The 26,740-nt window shown below is 47.8% G+C and overlaps 7 protein-coding genes across 7 annotated transcripts; 2 read left to right on the forward strand and 5 right to left on the reverse strand.

Annotated features, from left to right (window-relative positions):
• Window positions 1-331: 331 nt before the first annotated feature.
• Window positions 332-2,536, reverse strand: EDB91DRAFT_1061188 (major facilitator superfamily domain-containing protein; the record flags this gene model as incomplete). Its single annotated transcript, XM_041314419.1, has 15 exons — window positions 332-392; window positions 450-738; window positions 787-865; window positions 916-1,096; window positions 1,148-1,190; window positions 1,250-1,350; window positions 1,410-1,459; window positions 1,507-1,578; window positions 1,630-1,642; window positions 1,698-1,739; window positions 1,811-1,831; window positions 1,881-1,986; window positions 2,036-2,113; window positions 2,165-2,297; window positions 2,345-2,536. 15 exons carry the CDS (start codon window positions 2,534-2,536, stop codon window positions 332-334), a joined length of 1,461 nt encoding a protein of 486 aa, XP_041171715.1.
• Window positions 2,537-5,977: 3,441 nt separating this feature from the next.
• On the reverse strand, window positions 5,978-7,262 carry EDB91DRAFT_1316132 (uncharacterized protein; the record flags this gene model as incomplete). Its single annotated transcript, XM_041325185.1, has 5 exons — window positions 5,978-6,587; window positions 6,641-6,986; window positions 7,038-7,078; window positions 7,137-7,146; window positions 7,201-7,262. 5 exons carry the CDS (start codon window positions 7,260-7,262, stop codon window positions 6,417-6,419), a joined length of 630 nt encoding a protein of 209 aa, XP_041171716.1. The 3' UTR covers window positions 5,978-6,416.
• A 247-nt stretch (window positions 7,263-7,509) lies between these two features.
• EDB91DRAFT_1164259 (NADP-dependent oxidoreductase domain-containing protein) lies at window positions 7,510-9,506 on the forward strand. The gene is made up of 10 exons (XM_041319923.1): window positions 7,510-7,600; window positions 7,669-7,929; window positions 7,991-7,995; window positions 8,115-8,147; window positions 8,204-8,359; window positions 8,416-8,589; window positions 8,640-8,726; window positions 8,782-8,865; window positions 8,933-9,092; window positions 9,144-9,506. The coding sequence occupies exons 2-10, from the start codon at window positions 7,764-7,766 to the stop codon at window positions 9,302-9,304; spliced, it is 1,026 nt and encodes a 341-aa protein (XP_041171717.1). The 5' UTR covers window positions 7,510-7,600; window positions 7,669-7,763; the 3' UTR covers window positions 9,305-9,506.
• Window positions 9,507-9,648: 142 nt separating this feature from the next.
• EDB91DRAFT_1164267 (uncharacterized protein) lies at window positions 9,649-14,161 on the reverse strand. The gene is made up of 12 exons (XM_041319924.1): window positions 13,789-14,161; window positions 12,954-13,733; window positions 11,598-12,896; window positions 11,513-11,541; window positions 11,322-11,461; window positions 10,958-11,261; window positions 10,866-10,907; window positions 10,749-10,811; window positions 10,571-10,692; window positions 10,353-10,511; window positions 10,202-10,304; window positions 9,649-10,151 (listed from the first exon to the last, which is right to left on the reverse strand). The coding sequence occupies exons 1-12, from the start codon at window positions 14,102-14,104 to the stop codon at window positions 9,948-9,950; spliced, it is 3,561 nt and encodes a 1,186-aa protein (XP_041171718.1). The 5' UTR covers window positions 14,105-14,161; the 3' UTR covers window positions 9,649-9,947.
• A 1,854-nt stretch (window positions 14,162-16,015) lies between these two features.
• EDB91DRAFT_1253956 (uncharacterized protein) lies at window positions 16,016-16,525 on the forward strand (the record flags this gene model as incomplete). The annotated part of the gene is made up of 3 exons (XM_041323728.1): window positions 16,016-16,155; window positions 16,200-16,242; window positions 16,298-16,525. 3 exons carry the CDS (start codon window positions 16,016-16,018, stop codon window positions 16,523-16,525), a joined length of 411 nt encoding a protein of 136 aa, XP_041171719.1.
• A 218-nt stretch (window positions 16,526-16,743) lies between these two features.
• On the reverse strand, window positions 16,744-18,379 carry EDB91DRAFT_1253957 (WD40-repeat-containing domain protein; the record flags this gene model as incomplete). Its single annotated transcript, XM_041323729.1, has 3 exons — window positions 16,744-16,989; window positions 17,043-17,300; window positions 17,357-18,379. 3 exons carry the CDS (start codon window positions 18,377-18,379, stop codon window positions 16,744-16,746), a joined length of 1,527 nt encoding a protein of 508 aa, XP_041171720.1.
• Window positions 18,380-20,517: 2,138 nt separating this feature from the next.
• EDB91DRAFT_1086469 (uncharacterized protein) lies at window positions 20,518-22,963 on the reverse strand (the record flags this gene model as incomplete). The annotated part of the gene is made up of 6 exons (XM_041316055.1): window positions 20,518-20,763; window positions 21,009-21,154; window positions 21,320-21,509; window positions 22,027-22,231; window positions 22,291-22,533; window positions 22,737-22,963. 6 exons carry the CDS (start codon window positions 22,961-22,963, stop codon window positions 20,518-20,520), a joined length of 1,257 nt encoding a protein of 418 aa, XP_041171721.1.
• Window positions 22,964-26,740: the final 3,777 nt, after the last annotated feature.

A 26,740-nucleotide genomic window follows, 5' to 3' on the forward strand; every position in this document is an offset into this window, starting at 1 on the left:
CAGGGTGGTCCTTCTTGGGCTGCCTTGGTCGCACCTGTGCTTATCAGACGATATCCACAACTTCCCCGCTTCAGTAACTCGACAATATACGTATGGCAGATGTGTACTCAGGGTGTCATACATAATACTCATCTTGCACACAGCCAAATTTAGATCCACGCACCCGGAGTTGATCAACCGCACACAAAATATGTACTCAGGTATTTGCTGAGATAGGCGATCATCTGTGGCGTTTGTTTCAGAGAAGCCGCCACCGCCCAAGATGTATCAATTCATATGTGGATTCGACGCGTTGAAGCTTTGTCGTTTCATAGTATCTATAGGTCGTACATCAATGTGCCGCGAAAGGCGAATTCTTCCGCAGTCGCGCGCCAATTCGGTAAAATACGAAACTGGTGGTCGGAAATGAAGGTCAATTTTGCATACTAGCTGATGTCTGTTTGACTCACGGCAATGGCGCCATGATTGTTGTGAGGCCCGCTAGAAGAGCAGTGGCGCCGACAGTCCCCAGTCTATCATACATGGCTCCCGCGAATAACGGAAATGCAGCGGCGAATGCTGACCGCAATGCACTATTACTTGCCATAGCAGACGCAGCAATTGGGCGGTATGCGGTGACAAGATACGTGAATGTTGACGTGAAAACGAAATATACCCCTGAGCCGAAAGGTACAGACGCGATGATTGGGGCAATCCAGTGAACTTGCGGATATGTGGTGAATGCGAGGCAGAATAAACCTGTAGAAAGGGTGAGCATTCTGCGGCATAGAACCATTGGTTACCGACCGATGGGTACGAGAATAGCTCCCACTTGGCCCATGATGAGTCTCGTCTCAGGAGGTGGATCACCATCAAATTTGGCGGCCTCGCGGGCGAATAGTCTAGAAAGGAGGGTCATCAATATTATTGCCGAACGCCGAGAGAAAATGGGACTCTCCTGTTCCAAAACGGTTGTGTGGAAATGGCCGAAAGCATTCCGAGTCCAATCCCGATGAATGTTAGTCCAGTCATTTGCATATTAAACCCATGAACATCTTCGAAAATGATTGGGTATGCCTGGAATGCCAGGTATAGGATTCCAAGAAGAAGGGCATTCCTGGAATGATCAGGACCCACGCCGAGTGTCAATGAGTTGCCTTGCCCTTACCAGGAGTCCAAAAGCAGTGCCATTCGGTCGAATAGAAGTAATTCTAGGGAAGGTGACACATGATTACTTGCGAGGAGGCGAAAGTGATCTCCGGTGACTTACGAAAAGGCCTGTAGCAACTAACAAGGATAGCAGAAGCAAGAGTGCCTTCCCGTCTATCCAGAGGAGCATAAAACTTTGGATCTGCAGTCGACTTTCGCAGTCTGTCGAGTAGATTAATCTATCACGCGAACATGACAGAAAGGAGGACATGTACTCCTACCTTCTTGCTTTCTTCTTCAAGATCACTGGGACATACGTCTCAGGAACAAACTAAATAATTCATGAGTAAATCCACCTCACCAGAAATACAAACGCACTATTGCCAACATCAGAAACTCAGCAAAGATCCAACACAGCTGCACGCGATACGTCCATTCCCAATATAGGTGCTGTCAGAAAGATGTCAATCGAGTATCAAGGATCAAGCCGATGACTCTGACCTGATTTATAAATCTATGACATTGCGTCATGTTGGACACAATGCTCCCAAGGGGCATGAAGTACGCACCCAGCAATCAAGGGGCCAGCCACTGGTCCAATAAATGGAGATCTGTTAAAATGATTGGTCAATCAAAATACAGTTTAGCTGCTTAGAAGCTTTGTTCAAGTAAGCATACTTACATGGTATATACAGCCATTGGACTGGGCAAATAATTCAGCAGATTATCAGAACGCAAGCCCAAGGGCTTACTTTGCGATACTCGAATTTGGAAACATATCGCTCACACTACCTCCGGCTACACTCAAAAAGGCTGATCCACAGAACCCAGTGATAAGGCGAAAGATCAGGAAAACAGCTGTCGTCCTGTTTCAGATCGACCGTCCCTTCTGGGGGCAAGTACTCACCGATGTTAGGAGCAAACGCCACGGGAAATGTAAAGATGAAGAATAGTGCGTAAGATATTCTGTATACAACGTTTCGGCCTACCCAACTCGTTGAAAGGTATGCTATTTAATGCAAGATCTTGGACACACCATACACTTCGGACAATGGACCAACGAGCAGTGGGCCAGTTCCAAGACCCGACACAAATAAACTTATTCCAAGGACGGTCACTTCATGTGAAACACGAAATGTTTGGGCGGCACCCTGTTCTGTGAATGCAGCCTGGAGCATGATTAGTCTCGATAAAAATGACAGGCGAAATGACTCACGATCGAAGAAGCACAAGTCACGCATAGAGAAGCCGAGCTGATGACAATGACCGCAAGCCACCGTCTGAACGAGGACATATTCTGCGGATTGTCGTCCGGCTCCAGGACGACGAGGTGTGGATCATCTTCGATAGACACATCGGTTTCTGTCACGGTAGCATCGTTTGGCTGGCTAGTGAATGACCCTGACATCTTTGTGAATATCGACTGGGAGATGTGTCGTGTGGTAGCCCTTTATTTCGCCGCGCTATCTGTTTGTAAGACACGAGCGCAAGGATGGCGAGCTGAGACGGTGAGGAATGTCGAGGGCATTGTAAGCAGCCTGAGCCTGCGGACCGCATGACTGATATATTTAACACCGAATGTCACTGGCGGGGTATTGTTGTACCGATGCGGCCGCCTCATGTTGTGAACGCAAAGTTTTAACTGCCATGAACCTCAGTCTGTAGCTAGATTTAAAATGGATGATATGTCAATAGCAACAGGGTACTTATGTCGTGTACAACTGCTACGATTGCAGTCAGTCTCCAGAACTAAGGAATCTGATTGTAAGACTTCGGCAGACAAATACTCCAAATCGGGAACCCGTTAGGGATGAGTCAGTGTACTACGTAATTCGAGAATACTGTAACTCAACGTGTAACCATCCATACAAACACCAATATTATGGTTGGGTCCTAATTCAAGTTGTCAGTCATTTGCAGGCCGCTCCCCCATCCAGCAATGTCGATAGAACTAATCTCACAACTCTCAGCACTCGAAATCAATAAAGTACTGCTCACAATATCATTGTTTGTTGCCATGATGGGGGACCCGCAAGCATGACGTCGACGGTAGCCACGGTAAACAGTACCTATGATATATCGCAATCTCTCACGAACCATGGAAAAATAGCCGCAAACACATCGGAGAGTCGTATTAATAGTTCTCCTTTGCAGACCAGGCAGCAATTGGTACATAGACCCGAGAGACAACGCTTTATTGGTCGTAGGCAAGTTGTGAGCCTACGTATCTGCCAGCAGCCTAGCTAGACAAACGGAATCTAGAACCGCCCGCTAGGTGACTCTCGCCTAACCTACTCCGAGTCGGAACAATACTACTACTTACTTGTCATATACGATGTGGACGCATGTGGACGTGAAACTAGCACGTTGTCAATGCAAGCTAAAAGAGATCTGTTGGGACGATCTCGGAGAAAATTCGGGAACAAATGACATGCGCGCATGGATTATCGGATCACTCAGGTCCCCGAACGAAAACACTTTGGTCAGGAAGATATAGATGTCGGTCAAGCCTCGAGCGAGTTCTGGGATACTGGGCAGATAAAACACTCTGGCGTACCTTCTTGCTTTTCGTCTTAGAACGACGGGAACACGAGTTTGCGGCACGAAGCAGACGACAAATTAGTCTTCGAGTCTGTTTACCAGGGCAAACATAAACATGGGAAAACGAATGAACTGTACAAAAATTCAGCACAGTTGCATGTGGTACGCAATCGTATGTGTAACGATGAACACGGCTTGTCAAGTGGGGTAAAGATACCGACATGGTCGAGTCTGGTCGACGGATCAGCACAATAGAACTTAGAAACACGTACGGCCACCTCTTCTAGCAAAAGATCTTGCTCGAGGTAGCCGGCAATCAACACGGGTGGGTGAATGGCGGCCTTGGACGTTCCTAACGATAAACACCTCATATGGTGTAAACAAGCTGCACGTGGCAGAAGAGTACACACCGATGCATACTTAGTAGCCGTAAATTCGCTTCGCCCCGGTCGAGGTGGAGGACAGGTCACTAACACGCCTCCATGATTCACAGAAGCCCTTTATAAACTGGAATCACGACCAGAACGTAAGTACGGAAAATAACGTGTAGAAGACTGACTCGTTGCATCTCAACGGGCATTCAAAATCAATTCAAACAAGGAGTTATGAAAACGCATCACATGTACTACCAAATCTAGCCACGAACAGGAGAGAGATTATTAGCGAGGTGCAATAGCAATGCACGTGATGGAACATACGACAGAATCCGCAGGCGACATAAAATGAAGAATCATGACCCGGCAGCGCAGAAAAGAGGGAACATTCTGTGGGTTATCACGCATGAATCATAGCAGTGAGGCCGTGGCAGCCAAAGACGAGGTCGTCGCCAGATAATGAGTCGATTGTCAAAGGTTTGGTGGACAAAAGTATTTTGCGCTGGTAAGTTGTACTTGACCGAATTATATACTTAGAAGGACTATATCTGGGGCAAGATGCCGGCCACGCTGGGGCCCTGCATTGACGCCAGGATGCCAATCTGAACTTTTCGTCAACAGCTCGCCCATGAGCACTGTAGCGCTGAGGCCTGCTGATCCTCACTACCGCCTCGTAGGTGTTGTGATTAGTGGACTCTATCAGAGCGCACTTCAAAATAACCCAACGATTAGTTGAACTATTTCAAATGGAGAATTAGGCTGTCGGGTTAGATAGCTCTTCACGTCGAGACAGGCTGGCAGACTGTGGTTGAGAATCGTCTCCCATAGGCCGCAGACCAGATAGAATGAAGATAGCCGTTCCGGAGCGCTCGTCACAGTTAAGAGCGGGTGGGAGCAATTTGGTTTAAGTTCCCGGAAGATGATTGCGAAAACGTTTTCATCTTCTTCCACCTTATCGTGATCAGAAATTCAAAATCAGCCGTCAACGGAGCGTTACCGTAGATTGTCGCTATAGAAAGCAGCTCACGGACAAGCATCCATGACGCCATATTGAATTGTGAATAGCAAAGACCAATCGGCTGGTCTAGGATCAAAGCAAAAGCAATCTAGCTCGACATTGAGGGAAGTTGGGAGCCTGGGAGATGCGGGCAAAGCCTCATGATCATCTCATCACGGTGTACACTGTACAGCATAAAATTTAAACACCGATATAAAACATGTCATTCTCTGAGGGCCTCAGTCTGACTGATGTCCCCATTAGTTTTAGAGTAATTTGTCTCTCGCTGCTAATTAACGCTTAAGTGCTGGTCGATTCTACTTAAGTTAGCAGGCGGATCATAACGAGACCATAATGCTGTTTTTCCTTGTGATCAGCACCTGGCGGCCTGGGCCCAGGCGCTATTCCTTTAACAGGGAGTGGATGAAAAGTGGCTCTTTCTAGAAGCCGAGCCCGCGATCTGAGCGCACGACTCTTGGGTTTAATGCAGATTTCTGTCATCCTTCTCACGAGACGTTTGCGTGTACCCTCACGACTCTCAGCCTCTCTCAGCCCTCAGTATCATCGCGTCCCTTGGAACACAATTTGATGGCGCCATCCCGCGGTTCAGCAAATGCCGTTTCGTGGAGTTCCTGCAGAGAAATCTGACACCCCTTTGATAGTATGGGCATTCGGGGCCTGTAAAAATATGCGTGAGTAGGTCGCAGCACAAGGCACTCGACCGCTCTCGAATATCCTGACTAAGTAACGATATTCCCCAGCACAAACGAATTAACGACCCTCCTTGATTCGAATTTCGCTTACGAGCACGCTGCATCCATCAAGTGGCGGCGAACACACAATCGACGCTACACAAGCCTGAGTTTACGTTGCCGAGGTTTGGGGCTCTCCTGAATACTGAATTGGACGGACTCGGGCGTGATCACTGGCAGAAAACGGCACGTTCCTTGAACTATCCTAAACAAAATACTGAGGGAGTTGCATTTTAACTTTCAGATTAGTCATTTGCACTCGCGATTAAACTTACTTCCCGTGGCTTGACGTCCTTTGACAGCCTTTAGGGTTGCTTAAATGGTTTGACATTACTTTTGCAATCAATTGACCGGTCAACAAACAAACTACGCTTCGCTGCTCCGATTATTGTCAGAACGTTCCGGCGTACCCACTGCTTGGTAAATAGAGACGCCCTATTTCTGATAGATGGTATCCGCATTGATCGCCGCTCTCTAGTATGGTTCCCGCCTGTGAATCATAGCCGAGCTAGCTTCAGATTAGTGTTCGCCACCGTTATTATTCCACTAAAGGCCAAAACAGTGACTACGTAGCGTCTGCCCTACAACGAGACATTCAGTCAAGTCATTCATCTAGACAGGTGCCTAAATTTTCCAGCACTCGATGCTGTTAGATGCTCTATCAAAGGGGAATTCTCCGCCCCAAATCTCGACGTCCCTGGCACTTTCCCCGATACCCGACCATAGATTACCTATCGCTTCCTGAGCAACAGCCATATCGTTTACGCGTCCGCCTTCCAGTTCTTCTTTGCAACTCTGCCACTATCCGGTTAGTAGAAGATATGCGGTAGGGTTGCGTTGACACCGACCTGGATGGCTTGGCTAATATCCGCATCTATGACCGCCAAAGTATCTGCCATTACGCCATCCTCTTCCCATCTCAAGCCAACAGTCGCTTGTACAATAGAAGAAAGAATACCCAAACTTGCCAAACCCATTCCAGCTCCATATAGAGAACGAGCACGGGCGAGTGCATTATCTAGCTCTGGTGTGGGAATAGCATGGATGCCATTGAGACTAGTCGTGAATAAGCCGTTTGTTGTCGCTATGCGTTTAGCACTGGTATGACGGAGGCGCGATCGTGCCGCAGCTGTGAATGCCGCCGCGAGACTGGGCGTGCCGGTTGCAAGAAGATTTCGAGTGATTGCGCGCAAGCTGGTTGGGTATCATCGTCAGTGTTCCGATGCGGCGGCCGAAATGACAGACACTTGCTCATCTATCGTGGCATTCGCAATCAACGTGTCCACCTGTGAGAGGAAAGTGCATATGCGCTTCAGTTGGGACCTGAGGGTATCTCTGACTTACCATCAAGTTACTACCAACAATCATCAGTAAATGGACCATGCTAAGGGGTAAGATGTCGACTTACACATGCCCAAGTGTTTTGGCAGTCTCATGTATGTGGACAGGTGCAACTTCGGGGGCGGGCATTGTAACAGGATGAGCGCTGGTGATTGTATGTGGGGGAGGATTCAAACACGAGTTGTCGGACAGCTGGATCCGAACTTATTTAACACTTGCGGTGCATATTCTCGGGCATCAGCAGTGGAAGTGTCATCATTAGAAGCCACAGGACTGATCCCGCAACTATTTCGAGGTTAAGTCAGCATCATTGAACACAGGCTGGCGCAAAGCGTTTTCGTACGTACGATCGCGGTCTGTCAACGGTCATTTGTTGTTTGCCGTGCCAATTGATGATTTGAAAATAGGTATTGATAATTAGTGTCCTCTCAGATGTTAGCCTATGTCAAGACACCGATTCTAAACGAGTATGTATGTCACAATTGGTTGTCAACTTGTCTCAAACATGTCCGGGTAATTTCTCCCCTCCCCTTAGCGCCCTCTTCATAGATTAGAACGGAGTTTGATCAAGATTCATTATAATGCCACATTTTCACTCACTTTCGCTCCTATCCTGGTTTGCTCCTAACTATGCCCAGAACAAGAGCGCAAGAGACTTTCCTTCTTGGTCCTTTCACCGTACCTCGGGTGTGGGTAGGTCTCTGGCAGCTGTCAAGTAACGCTTGGGGAAGTGCCTCGGCAGCAAAGATTCGTCAAGCAATGGCCAGGCACGTCGAAATGGGTTATAATGCCTTCGGTGAGTAGCGAATTACAAGTCATGCGGGTTTCTCTGCAATTATGAGCGCCATTTTTGGTAGATATGGTACGCAATCCGTGCTCCTTGATAGGTCATTTCAATAAAACTGACTTCGCCGGTATCGGCGTATAGGGTATGTTCTAATCTGCACTGCATTTGCCGTGAGCTGAGCAAGATGTCTCGCAGCCGATCATTATGGAAGCGCAGAAATACTCTACGTAAGTTATGTTCCTCAGTGTCACTCAGGTTGCGCCTTTTGAGCCGGTATTTTCAGGGGCAATTCAAAGAATCATTACCCAGTCCGGCAGACGTTGTCGGGGCTACAAAGTGGTGTGTATTCCGGCAAACAGAACCGTCGCGTTTTGTGGTGGAGAACGCGATCCGTGAGCGCATGACACGCATGCGCACAACCACTATAGATTTACTGCAAGTCAGTCAGGGTTTTATATGCTTCCCTTGGTTCAATACCACGGTCTTCCCCTGTAGTTTCACTGGCAAGATTACTCCGACAAAGGATATCTCACCGCCCTCCAAATTCTTCAAGACTTTCAGAATGAAGGGCTTATCAGCGCGGTCGGCCTGTGCAATTTTGATGCCATACGAACAGATGAAATATGTACACAATTGGGGCCTAATTTCATCGTTTCAAATCAAGTTCAGGTCAGGATTTCCAAACCAATGCCTCAATTGTCATTCTCACCTTCATCTAGTTTTCCCTAATTGACACTCGACCCCTGCACGGGATGGCCGATGTATGTGAACGACACAATGTGAAATTATTGACATATGGCACACTTGTATGTGTATTGCTTTCCTCACTGTGATCTCAGATCACTACACAGCGCTTGGCAGTGCGGTGGATTTTTAGCAGACCAGTGGTTGAACCAGCCAGAACCAGACCTCTATTCCGGTGCTTTGACGCCATCTCAGCGCAAGGTACGTATCTCTTGCTCCGCGTAGGGTGGCCTAAGCGCACTCGGAAAGATCTCATAACCGCCCCTAGTATCTTGACATGATTTTGAAGGCCTGGGGCGACTGGGCAATTTTCCAGTCCCTCTTGGCAGTGCTGCGTGATATCGGAGATCGTCATGGGGGGCTAAGCATTGCAAACATAGCCACACGATGGGTTCTTGATCACTCTTTTGTCGGAGCTGTAATCATTGGTGAGACAATCATCTGCCCTCGAAGCGGAGATTTATTTTTGTTTCCTCCAGGCGCCCGTTTGGGAGTTTCTGAACACACCAGTGACAACGACCGTGCTTTTGGTTTCAGGTTAAATGAGGAGGATAATCGTGCCATTGAAGCAGTGCAAGCTCAGTCTAATGGTCGCCGGATGATCACCACGATAGGGGACTGTGGGGCCGAATACCGTTGACATGGCTGTACTCTCTACTTGATGCCTATCATTTTTATGTATAGCCATTCATCTTAAATTATGTGGTGTATCTTTGATGAGAACTTGAAAATTAGATCTGCGTGCACATCTTCGACTAGATAGGATTAAATCATTAACGTGCCATAGGGACCGTCTTGAATTCTCAGAATAAGGAGGATCGGCACGGTTGGGTAGTCCGAAAGTTTGATGTGGCTGCGCGCCCAGCCTCCGGGCTCCAGGCTCCATCCGTCAACGTTCTTCCATGTGATTGCTGAAGATTTTTCGAACCCCATCACATCAGTGCTCTGATTTCATTGCTCTGAACACATGCATCACAAGACATATCCGATAGTTCTGTACGCCGTGTTTGCTGTACTGTTTAGTGTGTAAGATCCGGAGGTCGTGGATCCGCATCCGCACTCTCTGGACTTCGGAACTTACTTTTTCCTGCATCGCAATGTTCTCAATGAATTATATATATTTGTGAGTGCCGGCTGCAAGGGGCGATGCAAATGAATGATATACAGTGACGGGGGAAATTGTTTCAAGAGTATTAGGTCTGTGGTGTGTGAAAATCTAGTGACGCAATGTGAGTAGATTGAAACGGCGAGCTCCATCGATCAGATCCTGCGACGGGGGTGAATCATAGTTTGCTCATAGATTCGGCATGTCTGAATATCATGGTCGATGAAAGGCGTTGAATCGGCTGGAGCTTCCTCTTTACATCACGCAAAATTGCAGTCTTGGGTTGCCAGTCTCGGAAAGCATCTCGGAGACGAATAAAATCATCTGAGAAGAGCTCGGCGACCCGATCATCAGCAATGAGGTCACGGAGCGCCCAGGGGATCTAGGGCAAGATTCATTGCAAGGAACATATATGACAGGAACGTAGCAAACCTCGTAGTCATTCTGCTCCGTTCGGGCATCAAATGGCTCCATCGCAAGCTCAACTTGTGGTTGCTGTCCAGAGTCGGATAGAAAAAGGTAGCTGATTGCGAAGCTGATTGCGGAGTCAACCATATATCTTTTCTGGAAGAATAGTACTCACGAATATGTAGCAGTCTCTTCGTATGCGGTTGAATGTCCAACCCCATTCAGCGACCCTGCGGTTGCCTCCGACAAATGAGTAAGGAGCCCACCGTCTGACAGCCCTGCATTTCGAATACGTAGCAGGAGAACGAGGAGATTGGACAGGAAATCTGAGGAACTATGGAGGTTTTTGTGACGTTAGTAAAATTCGTGTAAGGCGAGCGACACGACACGCACTGGTATGCATCTCCATCAATATACAATGCACGCAAGATTAAGGGATGCGTCACTGAAGTGAACAGCCCAGAGTATAGCCCTACTACTTGGTCATTCAAGGACGCAATATACACCATCTTAACCTGTTGGAGACAATACAGTTAATTCGACGGATAATCAGCCCAGGTGTTGTGCATACTCCATTATCCAGAACGTTTCCCAGGGCCTTTACGTAGTCTCTGGAAATCTGACTGTCGGTATTCTGGTGGTGGTAACGCCATCACTAACTGTGTTCCACTTTATGAAACTAACTTACCTGGAATTCAAATAGCTCCCTGGCAGCAATCGACTCGAAGTACTAGGTTGTCCTGTGTAAACTTGGGTGCGCAACGAAATCACACGACTTACCTGGATATAAGGTAGGACTAATGAGCTCGTGCTTAGGTATCTCAGCGGTCCAAGATGAATTCCACACAGGGCCAGGCAACACACCCTTTGCGGGGGGAGTGCGACACTGGTGCTACCAGAAGCAAGTTCAACTGCGGCGGCAACCAAGTCACGTGCTGCTGTTCGGATGTGCCCTTCGGCGATGAGGCGATCCAAGATGTGAGTCGAAACAATTGATCCCTGGGAATGCGTGGCGAAAAAGATTACATCGGCATTCTGGAGGTCATCCATCCATTCCTTATTCCCGATCAGGTTCTGATACAATCTATTTTCACGAGGTGACCATCAGATAGATCTTGTCGAGGGAGAGATGTTCAGGACGTACTTATCGACTCGGCGGCTGATGGTGCCTTCGCCTTCGAGGGGTATCTTTGTGATCTTGGAGAGTTTCACGTTGTGCTTGTCTTGGAATTCTTCCAAAGCCTGAACAGCCATGTTCACAAACTTTGAACTCGTCCCAGTCGGCTGCACAAGGGTCAGTCGAACCGTGATACCCGACAACTGGCCTAGACTAACCTCTCCGATAACCGTCCGCATGACAGCACCTTCGGAGGCTGCGTATGAGCACGTCGAATCTTCCTATGGAAAAGTAAGAACGGACCAGGGAACCACCCGTGCACGCCAATCACAACTGCCCTCTGACATCCTCTAAGCACGTCCTGTTGTTCCTGTCCTCCGATCACATCCCACGAGCGTGGGAGTGCCTTTTCATACGGTTCCATAGGCCTGTCTCGAGCCTTTCCCTTGCCTTTCTTGTGGGTGACAGTTTCATCACGCGCAAAGAGTACCTCGCTGACATATTGAAAGGTCTTGGAAAGGGCAGATGGAGGCTGAGCAGGTACATAGGCGCGAGGCTGCGTGTGAAAAGTATCCTCCCATGTAGGCAGGACCAAGTTCGGAGGAGGAGGGACTGTGGGCGTCTTCACCCCTGACTTCTTCGAAGGCGTCGGAGATGGTGGGCGCTTGGCACCGCGCCGGACGGCGTCTGAAATATTGGCCGAGCCATTAGTTGTAGATTTGTCCTCGGGTTTTTGAGCTGGAGATGAAGAGGGAGGAGTAACAGGCGGTACACTTGTTAGACCCGGAGATGGTGAGTTGACTTCCTTGTTCAACGGAATGGAACAAGTGGCCGATGATGGAGGGCCAACAGTTAGACTAGCTTCATCTTCGTCCAAATCCATAACTTCCATTTCTTTATTGTGACTTTCGTTTGTAATGCTCTTCATCGCCACTGCTCGAGCTGAGAAAAAGGAGATCCAGCCGGATCTGTTATTGGTAATTGTCGATGAAATCGGATTTGCTTCGCTAGCAGGAACTTGTGGCTCCGGCGAAGGGGGAACAGCACTGGTCGCATGTGTTAAAAGTTCATCATCTTTGTTGAGCTCCGGCTGCACGTTCCCCTCTCCACCGGTAACCGCTTGAGTGTCCGAAGGAGAGCTTGTCAATATCACGGGAGTAGACGAGGTTTGGTACCACGACCACGGGGAATACCATGCAGAGCCTTGCGATCCTGATGCGTCAGCGGACAGCACGGAGGGGGCCTCCTGTGATGCGATTTGTTCCTCAGTGCCATCTTCCGACTTCTGAGGAACAACGGTCTCGGAATCGACGGTTGGCTGTGGTACCATCTCACCAACTGGCAGGGGCAGTGCATCGGGAACAACCGAGATAGTGGGAGCATTTTCAATTTCTATCTCACTTTCATGCGGTTGAGCACCGGACGGTCGAGTACCACCCCATCCAAGATATGACCACCATGTGTCTGTTTGCGCGTTAGTAGCTTCAGTGGCACCTGCAGTACCCTTCTCCTCAAGCTGAGCTATAACATTTGCCGTGACATTCACCTCAGTCGTCTCTGTGACAGCTGCAGAAGGCCTCTCTGTAGCGAGAGGTATGGACTCTATCAAACAATATGTTCAGTCATCGCGTTAATTGCGCGTGGATGGTCGTAACAAACCTTGCGTACTCGATTGTTGCTTGCAAGGCAGAGATGAATCTGCTTGCAGCGTCATATTTCTGTTATCGTCAAGTTGAGCTGCAGCAACAGTCTGTTCAAGAGGAAGCTTTGGTCGCCCAAGTAAAGGGATGCTCAGTGTAAACCGGCTAGTAGAGTGATTGAGCGTCAAAGTAGAATGTGATGCATCACCACTTCGCAGAACAGTGGACGGACTCGCTGGAGACAACTTGGCGGGAGGAAGTTTAGGCACATCCTCGTCCAGCGGCGAGGGTGTGGGAGCGGTGCCAGGTCGAGAGTGATGGGCTGCTGGCGAAGAGGAAGATGAATATGATGCCGAATGGGGAGAAGTAGTTAGCGGATAGTTTGAATGTAGTCTCGTAGGTATATCCTGTGGAAGGGTTGGCGTAGGAATGCTTTCCCTGACTGGCTGACCATCTTCGGTTATACTGAGAATAGGTAGTTTTGAAACTAAAGAGACGGTAGGAGTTTCCGAATGTACAGTTTCTGAAAACATCGAAGATCCCTTCCCGGACGCTTGCACTGAAGTCGGGCGTCGGGTCGTCTCGACGCCGGAGTCAGGTAGCCCTTCGCCTTTTCCTCGGGTCCACGAAGCGAACCAAGAAGACTTTTGAGACGAGGTTGCAACAGAGATATCACGAGGGAGAGGATCAGAAGGATCAGACGAAACAGGTGCTGTTGAATCTACGGAGACCGCAGATGCACCTGATTGCACAACCGTCATGTCACTCTTACTAGGCGGCGTAGGAATAGGATGTGAGCCTGAGACGATATGCCACATTCAGAAGTGAGATAACGTGAAGATATGAAAGAGTACCTTCCGCCGCTAACAGTGATGCACATTGAGCACGAGTGGTCGGCACGTCAAGTTGCCCTGCTTCGTGGGCAATGGCGGGTTGGTCAACAGAAGCAGAGACTGGTATCTCTTCCAAAGACTGCTCTGACCGAGCCTCTGAAATTGAGCATGTAGAATTGGGACTAGCTTTGCGCAGGATCTGGGGTAGCTTCTCAGCTGCGGTTTGGGACGACGAAACCTGCTGTGCTTCTCCGAAGACAAGAGAGATGGAAGGAATTGAGGATTTCTTCATAGCGATCATACGTTTCCAGCGAGGTTGATGATTGCGAGAGTTCATGCGAGAGAACGAATGGATTGCAAGTCACTGGGTCATCGAGCAACGTTTATAGCAAAGCGTGCAGCGTTAGACCAGACACGCACTCCAAGAGCAGCTTTCCTATTTCGGTAGGATCACACGTGACGTATCACATGGTCCGACGCCACGTTTACGTGCGATGTGTGACACTTTGTGGACGTCGTTTAAACTTTACAGGCTCACTTACGACCAAACATTAGGAGACAACCGCTGCAGGAACGTCACTCGAGAGATCGATTCTGAGCACAACCGGGATCGCCTGTGGAAGACGGTCGAAACCGTTGCCCCAATTGGATGAAGGCCGTCGAGGAAGTTGCATATGCGATTGACTCTCCGAGTCAGGCTGGGTCCACCTTCTAGTTGGCCACGGTTGTCCAGCTTCGCTGGCACGGCGCAAGATGATGCATCATGTCGGGAATTGCAACTCACCTTGTATCCCAGATCTTTCGGACAGAAGGGCCTTGCGGACAAAAACCTCACGTATTGCGATTTACCCCCTTAGCTGTTGCCTTTGTTCGACTACTATAACAATCCACTTATCCCTTTTCGGTCACTGAGCTTGAGGTACGAAAGCTTAGATGACTCATGATGGCATGATTGGGTGGTGCGTGGCTTTCGTATACGGTGTCATTTGATGTAAGCTCAGGGAGCGTATCAGCAAGGTTTGCTAACATAATCGATCCCGCTCCACAGCGTATTTCGGACAAAAGCGCTTGGTAGTCTTGGGTAGTGGTATAACGGGGTATATCTACGTAGCGCGAACGCCATTACCGTACGTCCATCAAGTTCGCCGCTTCCTGACACCGGTCCGACCCCTTGGATATGACCCAGGTCTCAAATGACCCCAGTTGGTGGCCGCTAGTCGATTTCGTTCGCGTTCTCAGCTATGTTACAGGTTCGTGGAGAGCAATTCGGGTGATGTTGGTGAGGTCTCACTCGATCTTGACTGTGGTTTTGCGGTTGCTTCCACTGTTGCGGTGTTATATGATTGGGGTGAGCCAGAAAATACTACTTATCCAGGGAATCATTGATCTCCCGATGGTAATCTCTAGCACTGACATTCGGGAAAGAAGTAGGTTGGTGCCATTACCGGATAAGTCATATCTTTAATAATGGTTTTATAGTTTGAACTGGTCTGGGTGCGTAGAGCTGATCCATAGCAAAAGACAGCAGGAGAAGACATCGTGATTCAATCCAGATATAACATTGGTCCCTCATGAACGTCCTGTATCTCAGCGTACGTACTAGCTTATGACTATGCTGACTTCAACTGGATACTACAGGTGCGCTACGTGGGAATACTATACACTGTGTATGTTTGTAACGCTCACAAGTTGGCACTGCGTTAATAAACCGTATTTCTCACAACCAGCATCATATGCTGGATTCAATTCTAATTGCATCAGCATATCTCCCGTCAGTTTCACGAACAGATAAGGTGGGTGTACTGCACGATGGTTTCTGTTCAGGGGTGAGTGAGATTCCTCTCACTTGTCGGTTCAATATAACCACTGAAGCAGCTGTGAGTTCGTTTGAAACATTTGGTTCTCCGAGGCTCACCAGTGCTCGCGCTTTTCAGGCACCGTCCTTGACCGCGTTATAAATTCGACGGTTTTGATCGTAAATGTCATGCTGGGTGGTAAGCTACTCAGTTCTAGTATCTCAGTGATATTGACTCGACTGAAATCTCATGCAAGTCATCATGATCACTCGATTACCTGCCACATATCAGCGATCGAGAAAGATGCTCGTCTTTCTCGTCATAATTTTTTCGGCTGTCATGATCGCAAGTGGGGTGATGAGCGGAATATACTCGTCCTCTCCGGCACCTATGTGTGTGTTGATAAGGGAATCGACCAACTTTTCGTAGACGAGACTTGGATCATTCTTACCATGCGAGAGGTTCTCGCACTGAGTTTCGCAGCCTGGGTTGCTGTAAAACACTTCCGTGAACTGCAGCGACAATCAGCAGGATCCGCCATCGCGGACTGTTTCACGGTGTTGATAAAATCACATGTGCTTTACTTTGCAGCGTAAGCTTAATTTGAATGTGGTGTTGAAGCTTCGCACATTCTAGATATACCGCTGTTAATCTCGACTTTCCGTCTCCAAATATCGTGGTAGGCTAATCTGTGACTGACGTCTGCGTCTGACCACTCCTCACCATATCTATAGGACTCGACTTCCGTGGGAGTGCAGGTCTATTGGGGCGCTTATCAGACTATCTCCTTCGTGCAGCAGTTTGTGCTTGGACCACGCCTTATCCTTAGCGTCCGACAATATCACGCTAAGCTTGTAGCTGAATCCGACGAAGGAACTGCCATGACTACAATCGCTTTCCAGGAGCGCGTGCACGAGTCCACCGGCGGTGATGTAGAGCTCCAAGTCATCAAAAACACTTAACGGGTTCTCTGCAAGGAATATAAGTATTTTGTTGGGGAGTTTATTTTGGAGTTTCGTCGTGGTACTTATCTACCTGTTGAGACCATAAACGTTGGATGGCATACATTTGTACAGAAGAGAGTACTCGTTCACAAATCCTGCACCAGATGAACGTAGCGGAATTATGTAAACGAGCGAAGATGAGTGAAGGTGGACCACGACAGCTAGGTCATGTGGTCCTAGTGAGGTTGGTCAACCAGCTCCAAGCGCCATCGTGGAGGCATTCTCAGTCTGCCATGAGACCAGCACGAATAAAAGCAGATGAACGCCTTGAACCAATGTATGTCTGGGAGCGAATCAGTCTCAGCCGACTCGGACGACGGGTCATTTTCCGCCATGTCCTGTGACACAACAGGCTGCTCTCTAGGTGGACGTCGGGTATCGTCGACTTTCCTGTATTCTGGCGGATGGGCAATAGCAAGACGCTGTACGGCGCCAATCAGTAAAAAGGAAACGAGGGGTAAGAGATCCACATTACAGTGAACTTGCGCCCGACTGCAACGTCGACGATTGGTGGCTCTTGGCCAGATCTCGACCTACGAGTGGGTAGGAGTTGCTGCGGCAACTGCGTGACCCTCAAGTGCCATGAGTGTTCCACCTCAGGCTGTGCTTGTGGCGACAGCCTGCGAAATGGGAGACGGTGAATGAGGTCCTTGATGCGGGAGTGCCCTGTGGGGTGTTGCAAGCTTCCATGTGCGGACCGGTTGGGGCGACACGGCGGATAAGTTGTTTCGACCTGGACACCCGGTCAGTCATGCAAATATTGTGAGCTAGTCTAAAGTAAGGACTGACTCGGACGTCATCAAAGAACCTATGCGGCAATCCTGCGCGATTTGGCCGCGGGAGCCTTTCGCGCCCCTCTTTCTCTGACTTGCTCTGAGGAACACTCCATATACGAGCAAGTCGGTCTTCACAGCCAGTCACGATAAGCTGGCTATCCTCCGAAAAAGCCACACACCAGACAATATCAGGGTGCTCGAGTGACTCGTCGATGAGTTCGAAAGTGGTCAGGTCAAAGAAGCGGGTCGTTTTGTCGCTCGACGTAGTAGCGAATTTGCTGCCATCGGGAGCAATGGCTAATGATTGGAAGGGTTCGGCATGTGCGTCAAACTGTTTGATGATGTCTCCAGTAGCAGCATCTGAGATTCGGATGTCCTTCTGATTTCCGCTGACTAGATGGAGGCCATCTGGAGTGAATGCGACTTCCAATGCCCGCTGCTCTATCTTTAGCAATTCTTTTCCGCTTGCTGCATTCCAAACGATGATATGTTCATCGGTACCTGCTGCTAGCCTCCTCCCATCAGGGGAGTATGACACCGACAATGCGGCGCTGCCCACATAGAGTGGTCCTAGCACGATTTTGCCCGTATCTCTCCGCCACACGCATACCGTTTTGTCCGCCGACGCACTTGCAAATCTGCCGCTGTTCGATGCAAATACGATGCTTCCGATGGCACTCTTGTGTCCCTTGAACGAGATAGACTCATTTTTTGTGCTCACTTTCCAGACCAGGATGTTTCCGCCCCACCCTCCGCTCGCAATCCAACGCCCATCATGAGACGCTGCGACTGTCAAGACATAGTCATCATGACCCCACAAGGGCTCCATTACTTGATGCGCCTTGTCTAGATCCCACATGCGAAGGCTTTTGTCGTCCGAGCAAGTGACAAGGAGACGGGCGCCAGGTATGACAGCTACGCCTCTCACCCAGTCTTCGTGACCCTTGAGTATCATTCGAGCCTCCCGTGTTTGCTTTTGAGTGGGCGTGGTAGGTGTTTGGGAGGATGTATCATCTCTATGAAAGTGAGATGTCATCGGGTCTTGTTCTGTTTCTTCGTCAGCGGGAGAATTGTGAGTTTACGTTTCAACCAGAGTTATTCTCATTGACGCCGGACATCTGAGGCAAAATAGTGGGCACTATTTTTTCTGTAAATGCAAAGTTACAATTCCATCTACACAAAACCCTTCGTGTCCGACGAATAGTCCCCCACCATATTTTCTCTATTAGCTTCTGTGATGATAAAACCCCGCAGCCCAACCATTGTCCATCCCTCGTACTCTACCATGATGTTTAATGATGCTGGCTGCCTCACATCTCCGTGATGCATAGACCCGCCGACAATGGTTTCCGGGAAAAAGTCTCATGTGTAGTGTGGGTTGGAAAGGAGCCTGGATGATGATCCGGTGGGTTTGATCTTGACAGGCTGTTCATTATCGCAATAAGCACGAGAGGGTGGAAGAACAAATCTCGACACTCGGCTGTTGAACATCCAAAGCACCTTTCTCGACTGCAATATCTAGGAGTCTTGATTTGATCTTAGGTATAGATCCTTGAAAAAAATCTACCCAAGTCTGATTGTGACTATCGAGTCTATGACCGCAAAATCAAAGTGTGACATACATCTAAATTCCAAATTCCAGGCGTTATTGTCATAATAATGCAATAAAGTATTGGAATTGTAGGGTTAATAGTGATGCATTCATGCTACAATGCTAGGCCTGCTAATGTATGGTGCATCACCCAATGCATCTTTGATGCATCCCACCACCGCATTTTTTAGACTGTGGGAAATTTGTCACTACACCCAAAACATAGCCATTTCTGGTCATTTCCTGGATCTCAACATTTCCCACACTCCTCCCCAGCATATTCCTGCCCACCACCATACCATATCCACCTATCTACTGTAGAGAAGTATTAGTGTATGCTATGTACATAGAATAGGTCACAATAGAACACTTTTTTGTCTGTTTTGTCCCAATACAAGCTTCAGAGACCTGTACATATGATACACATCAGCAAACTAGGGGAACCTTGTACAGATTTTTACAGATTTTTACAAACAGTACAATCCCACAGCTAAGTCCCTTCTTTACAATCCTGTCACAAAGCCTTACTGTTAGGTACCATGCTCAGATGGAGAAGCGGAGGGGTCGGGGCTTGGCTTCAGCTCTTGCGCTGTGCCTTTAGCCGAGTATGTGCCCCGAATTTGGAGCAGGACCAATGTTGTCCAACAATAGGACGGGCAGACTGCTTTGGTCTGCTTTGTGGGTCGGGAGGTAAATGCTACTAGTGGTGGTCTGACTAGAAGCAGAGCAGGTGAAGCAGGGAAAGTGCGTTGGGGCAGAGGGGAGTAAGGGGATTGGTTGGTTAGGTCGGAGAGGTAAGAGTGAATACTTTAGAGCACTACTCTAAGTTGAAGCAGAGGATTGGAGGTGACAACAAGGTAAACTTGTGTCCGGAGAGAGCAAAGTCCTATGGAGAATTCCCACTGGTAGAGACTGCGGGAAGACAAGTAATATTAAGACTGAGGAAAGTAGCTAAGTACATGATATGTTTTATATACTTTTAAGTAAGAGGCAGTGACCAGTAGTCCATGGTATGAGGCTATGTATCAAGTATACAATTTGTAAGTATTAACACAGGTGAAAACATAAGTCAGAGTGGATATCAATATGTATGTGTTGGATTAGTAATCAAGCAGTTATAGGAAGTACCGGTGATCCGGGAAGTAAGTTTTATGTGTCAGTATATACCTAAATGGGGAAAGAGGTTCCAGTTGAATGGAGATGATATGGAAGGTAACTGATGAAGTGGTTGAGCGGGAGCACAGAAGTGGATGTGGGAGCTGACTGGATCAAGCAGAGGGCAGATGGAGCAGAGGTGACAGGAAAGTGGGAGGGGTGTAGGGTCGAGCAGAGCGGATATCAATATTGTCGGAGTGGTTGGATCAGGTATATGACACTTACAATCCATACAGAAAGGCACAATATTGACAGACTGGACAGACTGGACAAACTGGACAATGTAGACAAACTGGACAGTGTAGACAAACTGGACAATGTAGACATGCTGGACAATGTAGACATGCTGGACATTGCAGGCAGACTAGATTATTGTAGATAGATCAAACATGCTGTGCAAATGACATTGTAACAGCTCAAAAAATCTACTAAATGATGATATTGATATCCTTGCTGCCTGCTGCACCATCCGAGTCATTGTGAATTCCACCTATCATCCCCTCCTTGGCCCATTCCTTCTGCATCTCTTCAGGCTCCACTTGACGCTTGGGAACGACCATCAACTTGTTGATAGACTTTTGCAGTGCATTGAAGTCAGCCCTGCACATGTCAGTGGCAAGGTCAGGCACCTTGTCAGTACCACTGTCGCAGAAGCCAGAGAGAACACCCTTTATCTGTTAAGTATTGATCAGTGATGAATATAAAAATTAATAAAACCAAAGCCTACAACCACAGCCACCAGAATAAGGCCATTGACAGGAATTTTGTGTTGAAATTCATCAGTTAGTTTGAGCACTTTTTTACTGTTGCCATACTAAAAACTGAGACAGGCTTCCTTAAGGACTTGTGACACAAAATTGGTGTATTTTTTCTGCAAACATCAATAATGAATGTTGCACACCATGAGGTTGTCACTGACCTCAGAAGAGTCAGGGAGCCGAAGATATTTGCTGGTCTTCAGGAGCTTAGCCACTGCTTCACTGACACACTCCTTGTGCATTGAGTTGCCCTTCAAGAATATACTGTATAATTGCTTCATGATAAATATCACAATTTTTTTGAGCTCTGTACAAAAGGTGAACAGGTCGTCACAGAGCTGTTGGTTCATTAGCAAAGTTTGTATTTAAGCTCAGTACTTACCAGTCACGACATCAGTGTTTTATACTCTAGGAAATAACCTTCACAAGGACATCAAATTGGAGTGATTTCTGATGGTGCAGGGAAACTTACCATTGTCAAGCTTCAGCTTCTTTATGTGGTATGTCCATAATATGGTATCCAAAACTTCTTGTGCCAGTGATACCACATCCTGATGAGCTGGAAGAGGATGTGATAAAACTGCCTGCAACCACATTTCCAACTTTGCTTCCTGCAGGAAAGCTTGCCAAGATGTTGGATAGAAGCTGAGCTTCGAGGGATGCTGCGTTGAACAGGTGAGGCACTATGAGAGTGAGATTGGTTTGAACTAGAAGTGGGAGAAGGTGTCCAATCTGGCTGAGCAGAATGCCTGGGCAGAGATTGTGCCAAAGACTGTCCATGAGAGGAGGGCAGTTTGTGACTGGAAGAAACCATAGACTGAGTTGGAGAGCAGGGACGAGGAGACAGTTTGTGGAAGGAGGAAGAATGAGGTAAGTTTGGAGGGAACTTTGAATAAGTAACAGAGAGGTGTGGAGGTGAACTATCTGGTTGCACACAGGTCAATGCAATTTTTTTAGATGGTGCTCTGCGAGGCATGTGTCCATGGGTCAAGTGCGTGGAAGAGGAAGAAGTGTATGCTCATTTGAGGGAGGGGTGATGAGATCCCTAATACAACAAATGAAAAACATGAACACTGATGAGACTTTGAGCCAGTCTCACATGGATGGGTAGACCTGTGTTCATGAGAAGACTGGGGGACAGATCAGTAATCGTGCATAATAAGTGAAATAAAAACTTACATGTGTGTGTGCTAAACAAGTTGGGGAGGGAGCTTTGTGTTGTCCATTTTTCATTTGATGGTGTTCAAGGACATCAAAAGTGTCTGTGGCTTTGTGATGAGTAGGATTGTTGTCCAAGACTCGGCTGTCAAAATCCCCCTGGTCAAGATCCATGTGAGTATTGCTGTCTTCATCACCGTATGAGGCCATGCAGTTCACTTGAGCCCTTGAGTGGACAAGGATGAAAAAAATGTGAGGAAAAGATACAAGGAATGTGCAACTTACTCCTGCATATCATGCAACAAGCCATCTTCATCTTCACTGGGTTGATCATTGTGGTCTTGCTCATTGGCATCATCCTTTGCATCATCCTCTGACTCATCATGTTCATCTAAATCCCATGGTCTTCTATCCTTCCTTGCATCACATTCTAAGGATTTGCCCACAGCTTTCTTGGAACTGTGACTGATGGACTGCATTGCCTCCCAGGGATCCTGTTTGTCAGTGGAAGGTGGCTTGAACCCCAACCTATCATCAGGGCTGGCCATGTTTAGGAATGAATAATGATGTCAGATGTTTGATTGTGAGTTGTCGTCTTCAACAGGATGAGGCAGAGAATTTGTGTCAGCCTAAAAGAATGTTAGCTGAGGTAGCTTGAAAAGAATCAGTTACCTTTTTCTTTCCTTTCTTGAGCTGCTGTGAAGGTGCCATGGGATTGACTTCTGAGTCACTTATTTTGACAATATGTCTTCCCTCCTGTTGCCTTGCCAGGGCCACTAAGATCTCTCCAGTTTTTTTTGAGCTGTGCTGCATGACCACCAACACCTCGTGTGGACAATTCTCTTTGCTGTCGAGAACCATCAGTGTCTTCATGTGCTGTATCAGCAATTTTCCTTGTCCTCAAATTGTTCAAGGACCATTTGGGAGAAGTGTGCCTGGCTTTCTTCTTTGGATGCATGGATAGAACTTGACAAAGTTGGAGGTTGGGCGACGTCCCAAAATATAACTGCAGGGACTTATGTAAACTAGGAAGTGTACATTATACAAAGCACTACATGTAGGTAGAGCTCACGTTTGTGGGGTGTTAAACAAAGAATAAACATGAGATATTGGATGTAGTGAGTGTGTGTTGTGGGGTATACTCTACAGATATGTATACAATGAGAGAAAAACCAAACCAGCCAACTAGTGTTTGATAGGTGCCAGCTTTGAACAACAAGGCCAACAAACAGCTAAGGGAAGATCAGGAAGTGACTGGGCAACAGTTGGCACACTTGCAGGCACAGATGGTGGTATAGGAGGGTGCCATTTGAGCCTGCTGTGAGCTCGTGAACAACAGGCACAAACAAGTGCTTACTAAGCGAGCCAAACATGTTCTCCTGACGTGCATCCCATCAACATGTCCTTATCTTTTCTCCTCGTGTTTGCTCGTCACTTTTCTTTTAGTGGAGTGCTTGACAGTCCTAGTCCCTCAATATCACTATTTTATTCAGATGCATATGATGACTAACAACACATCAATCCCTAGGCTTCCTGCAGGTGTAGGGGGGAAAGATACCTCAACCCTTAACCCTAATGGGGGTAGCGAAGGTGGGAACACTGGAAGATTGGCCAATTCTGTGGGTAACTCCAGCAGATGAGGCCATGTAACGGTTCTTACCTCATGTGGTGACATCATACGCGAGAACAAGGTGTGTCAAGCACATAATGAGGAATGTGCTGATAGACGTCATGCAACCTCTGACAAAGTCTCCGAAGATGAAGAAGCCCTTGATGTGCCAGCAGAGCAACAGAGAACCTTGCCCGACCCTAACCCAGTCAACACTAACACCCCGCTTATCAACTTAGTACGAGACTTCAATGCTCTTACTCCGACTTCAAGGGCTGTCGCACAACCCATTGTTGGAGGAACCGCACCTTCCACTGCTCCAGTAGCTCAAGGATCCACAGCTTCATCAGGTCAAGCATATGAAGACACGCATATAAAGATCGCATTGTCTTTTGATAACGTTTATGAAATCCCGCAGGTAGTCATTAATCTGGCTAACTCCAGCCTTCACATGCTGCTTACACTTTTGATGGCCACCACCATCAAGAGGATGCACACTGATCCCTCATGTATTACCATGAAGAAAGGCCTCATGCTCAGTGACTTAAAGAAGTCCGTCCTTGACACATCTACTTTCCCAGCCAAGTCTACCCTTACCCCAGGGGAATTTTATGAAGCCTCAGAGAACTTCCTGGAGCTCCTCAATATCATTGCAGGTCCCACTGTTATCGAGAAGTTTACAGTGCACTGTCAATTCTGTCTTGCACATAGACATTTCACTGACCACTTCAACACCATTACAGCCTTTGACATTGAAACAAGGTGCCTTTTCTTCAACACGAAAACCTTCCTCTCAGAAGCTGCATATGAGTGTCGCTGGGACGACACTCTCACGATGGTATCCCATATGAAAACCAAAGAGTCCACAGCCAATGCTAGCAAAGAAGTTGCTCGCCTTACAGCTTTAGCCACTCGCTTCGAGTCAGGTGGTAGCGGTTCAAATCAGTACCAACACTACCCACAGGCCAAACCCAGGACAGACAGCACCAACACTTCTTCTAGCGCTGATGCAAACAAGTCCTTTCAGAAAGGCAAAGGGGCCTCCTTCAATGGACCCCTTTGCCTCATCTGTGGTTGGAACAGACACATGGCCAGTGACTGTACTCACACACTCACCATCAAGAACGTGCAGCCCATCTGTCAATGGCAAGAGAAACTCATCCTCAAGTCATCATCAGCCATCGTCTGTATCTCCTACAACATCAGTCATTGTATCAAAGCAAGACATGGAGACAACGTCATTCACATCTGTTCTGTCTGTGGTAGCAAGTCTCATGCAGCCATCGCTCGTTCATGCTAGAGAGTCTCTGTATTGTGTCATCACACCTTACAAAGCTGACGCCTTTGAACATTACTTAGCAAAGTTTGACCTTACTTCTCGCTACCCAGATCTCATCTCAAACATTTGCAATGGTTTCCCGATCAGAGACATGCCCTTTCTCTCTCACACTTACACCCCACCCAACCACAAGTCCACCATAGATAACCCACAAGTCATTCGAGACTACCTCACAGACAAAGTTTCTCTTAATTGCATGTCTGGTCCGTTCTCCACCAATCAAGTGGAACATGAACTCAGCAGTTGTTTCGTATCCTGCCCTTTGGGCTTAGTAGAGAAAGCCAGCAAGCCCAGCAAGTTCAGAATTATCTGCAACTTGTCTTACCACAACAAGGAGGACAGGTACTCAGTAAACAACTACTTAGACGCAGAAGACTTTCCTACTGAGTGGGGCACTGCTGCACAAGTTGCAGAAATAGTAAGTTCTTCTGCTTTCAAGTGCATATATGCGCATGTCCAAGCGCCCTTTTGCGCCACGCACCCTTTTGTGCCTCGTTTGCGCCTCTTTTGCGCTCAGCACCCTTTTGTGCTTTCTCGCATGCAGCGCCTCTTTCATGTTCTGCTCCCCTCACACCTCTTTCGTGTTTCACACCTCTTTGTGCCTTGTCCCAACATGCAGTGCCCTTTGCATACTGCACCCGTGTTGCATCTTGTGTTGCCTCTTTCGCACACCAGTGTTGATTCTAGTTTCAGGTAGCCACAGCCCCCCCTGGTATGCAAGCTGCTACCATGGACATCAAAGCTGCATACCATACAGTGCCAGTATGGCCTCCACATAAGAGATTTCTCATTGTCAGTTTTGACGGTCAGTTCTGGATCAATCACATTTTTCCTTTTGGCCTCACAACCACTGGCGATGTTCAAGGCAACGTCACTGATGCGACAGTAGACATCCTCCATTGCATGGACATCTCCCCGATCAAGAAGTGGGTCAAAAATCACTCTATCTTTCGCTTCCCAGTCGGCAGGGGATACCTGTGCTCAGATGGCAGCACCACACCCTACCTTTTCCTCTTCGGACTTGCAGATATCTACACAAAGACACTCCCTCTTGGCATTCCATGGCACTCAAAGAAATGTACAGATTTCACATATTTTTTTACATACTTAGGGTTTCTGTGGGATCTTCTAGTGTGCTTGGTCTCACTCCCAGAAGCAAAGAGACTCAAGTACTTAGCGAAGGTCAACCACATGCTCGATGCAATCCTCAGAGGCAAACTCGTCAGTCACAAAGATGCCCTCAGCATCCACAGCATGTTATCACACGTCACCTTCATCATTCCACACAGTAGAACCTACCTCGTGAATCTGTCTTGCTTTATCGCACAATATCACAACAACTTCATATCTCGAGACCCTCCTCCCTCAGTTAAAGGTGACCTGACTTGGTGGCATGACACCTTAGCCATCAAACCACCACCAAGGTCTCTTACTCCTCCCAGTTCACCTCAAGATATCAAATATCTGGGTGGACGCCTCAACCGATTGGGGCATAGGCCTAATCTGGGGCAACAAATGGGATGCCTGGATGAACATCACCGGCTGAAAAGGTCACAGCAGAGACATTGGATGGCTTGAGGCCGTCGTGGTCGAACTCGCAGTCATGACTCTGCACACTAGCGGGTGGAGAAACTGCTCTATCATAATCCACTCTGACAACCAAGGCGTCATAGGAGCCTTCAAGTGCGGTCACAATCAAAATTTCCAGGTAAACCTCTGTATCAGGCGCATCAAAGCCATCGCCATGGCCTCGAACACTTTGCACATTCTCTCTTACATGGAGTCAC

The sequence above is a fragment of the Suillus paluster genome, assembly GCF_016628075.1.
Source record: "Suillus paluster strain FC165 chromosome Unknown EDB91scaffold_96, whole genome shotgun sequence".
NCBI classification, from domain to species: domain Eukaryota; kingdom Fungi; phylum Basidiomycota; class Agaricomycetes; order Boletales; family Suillaceae; genus Suillus; species Suillus paluster.

Bases quoted from the DNA above. Each gene is read 5' to 3' on its own strand.
- EDB91DRAFT_1164259 (XM_041319923.1), top strand. From the start codon at position 7,764: ATGCCCAGAACAAGAGCGCAAGAGACTTTCCTTCTTGGTCCTTTCACC. The intron at 8,360-8,415 runs GTCAGTCAGGGT...CTTCCCCTGTAG, and splicing joins CCACTATAGATTTACTGCAA to TTTCACTGGCAAGATTACTC. The intron at 8,866-8,932 runs GTACGTATCTCT...AACCGCCCCTAG, and splicing joins TGACGCCATCTCAGCGCAAG to TATCTTGACATGATTTTGAA.
- EDB91DRAFT_1164267 (XM_041319924.1), bottom strand. From the start codon at position 14,104: ATGAACTCTCGCAATCATCAACCTCGCTGGAAACGTATGATCGCTATG. The intron at 10,812-10,865 runs GTAAGTTAGTTT...TACCACCACCAG, and splicing joins GGGAGCTATTTGAATTCCAG to AATACCGACAGTCAGATTTC. The intron at 10,693-10,748 runs GTATGCACAACA...TGTCTCCAACAG, and splicing joins GAAACGTTCTGGATAATGGA to GTTAAGATGGTGTATATTGC.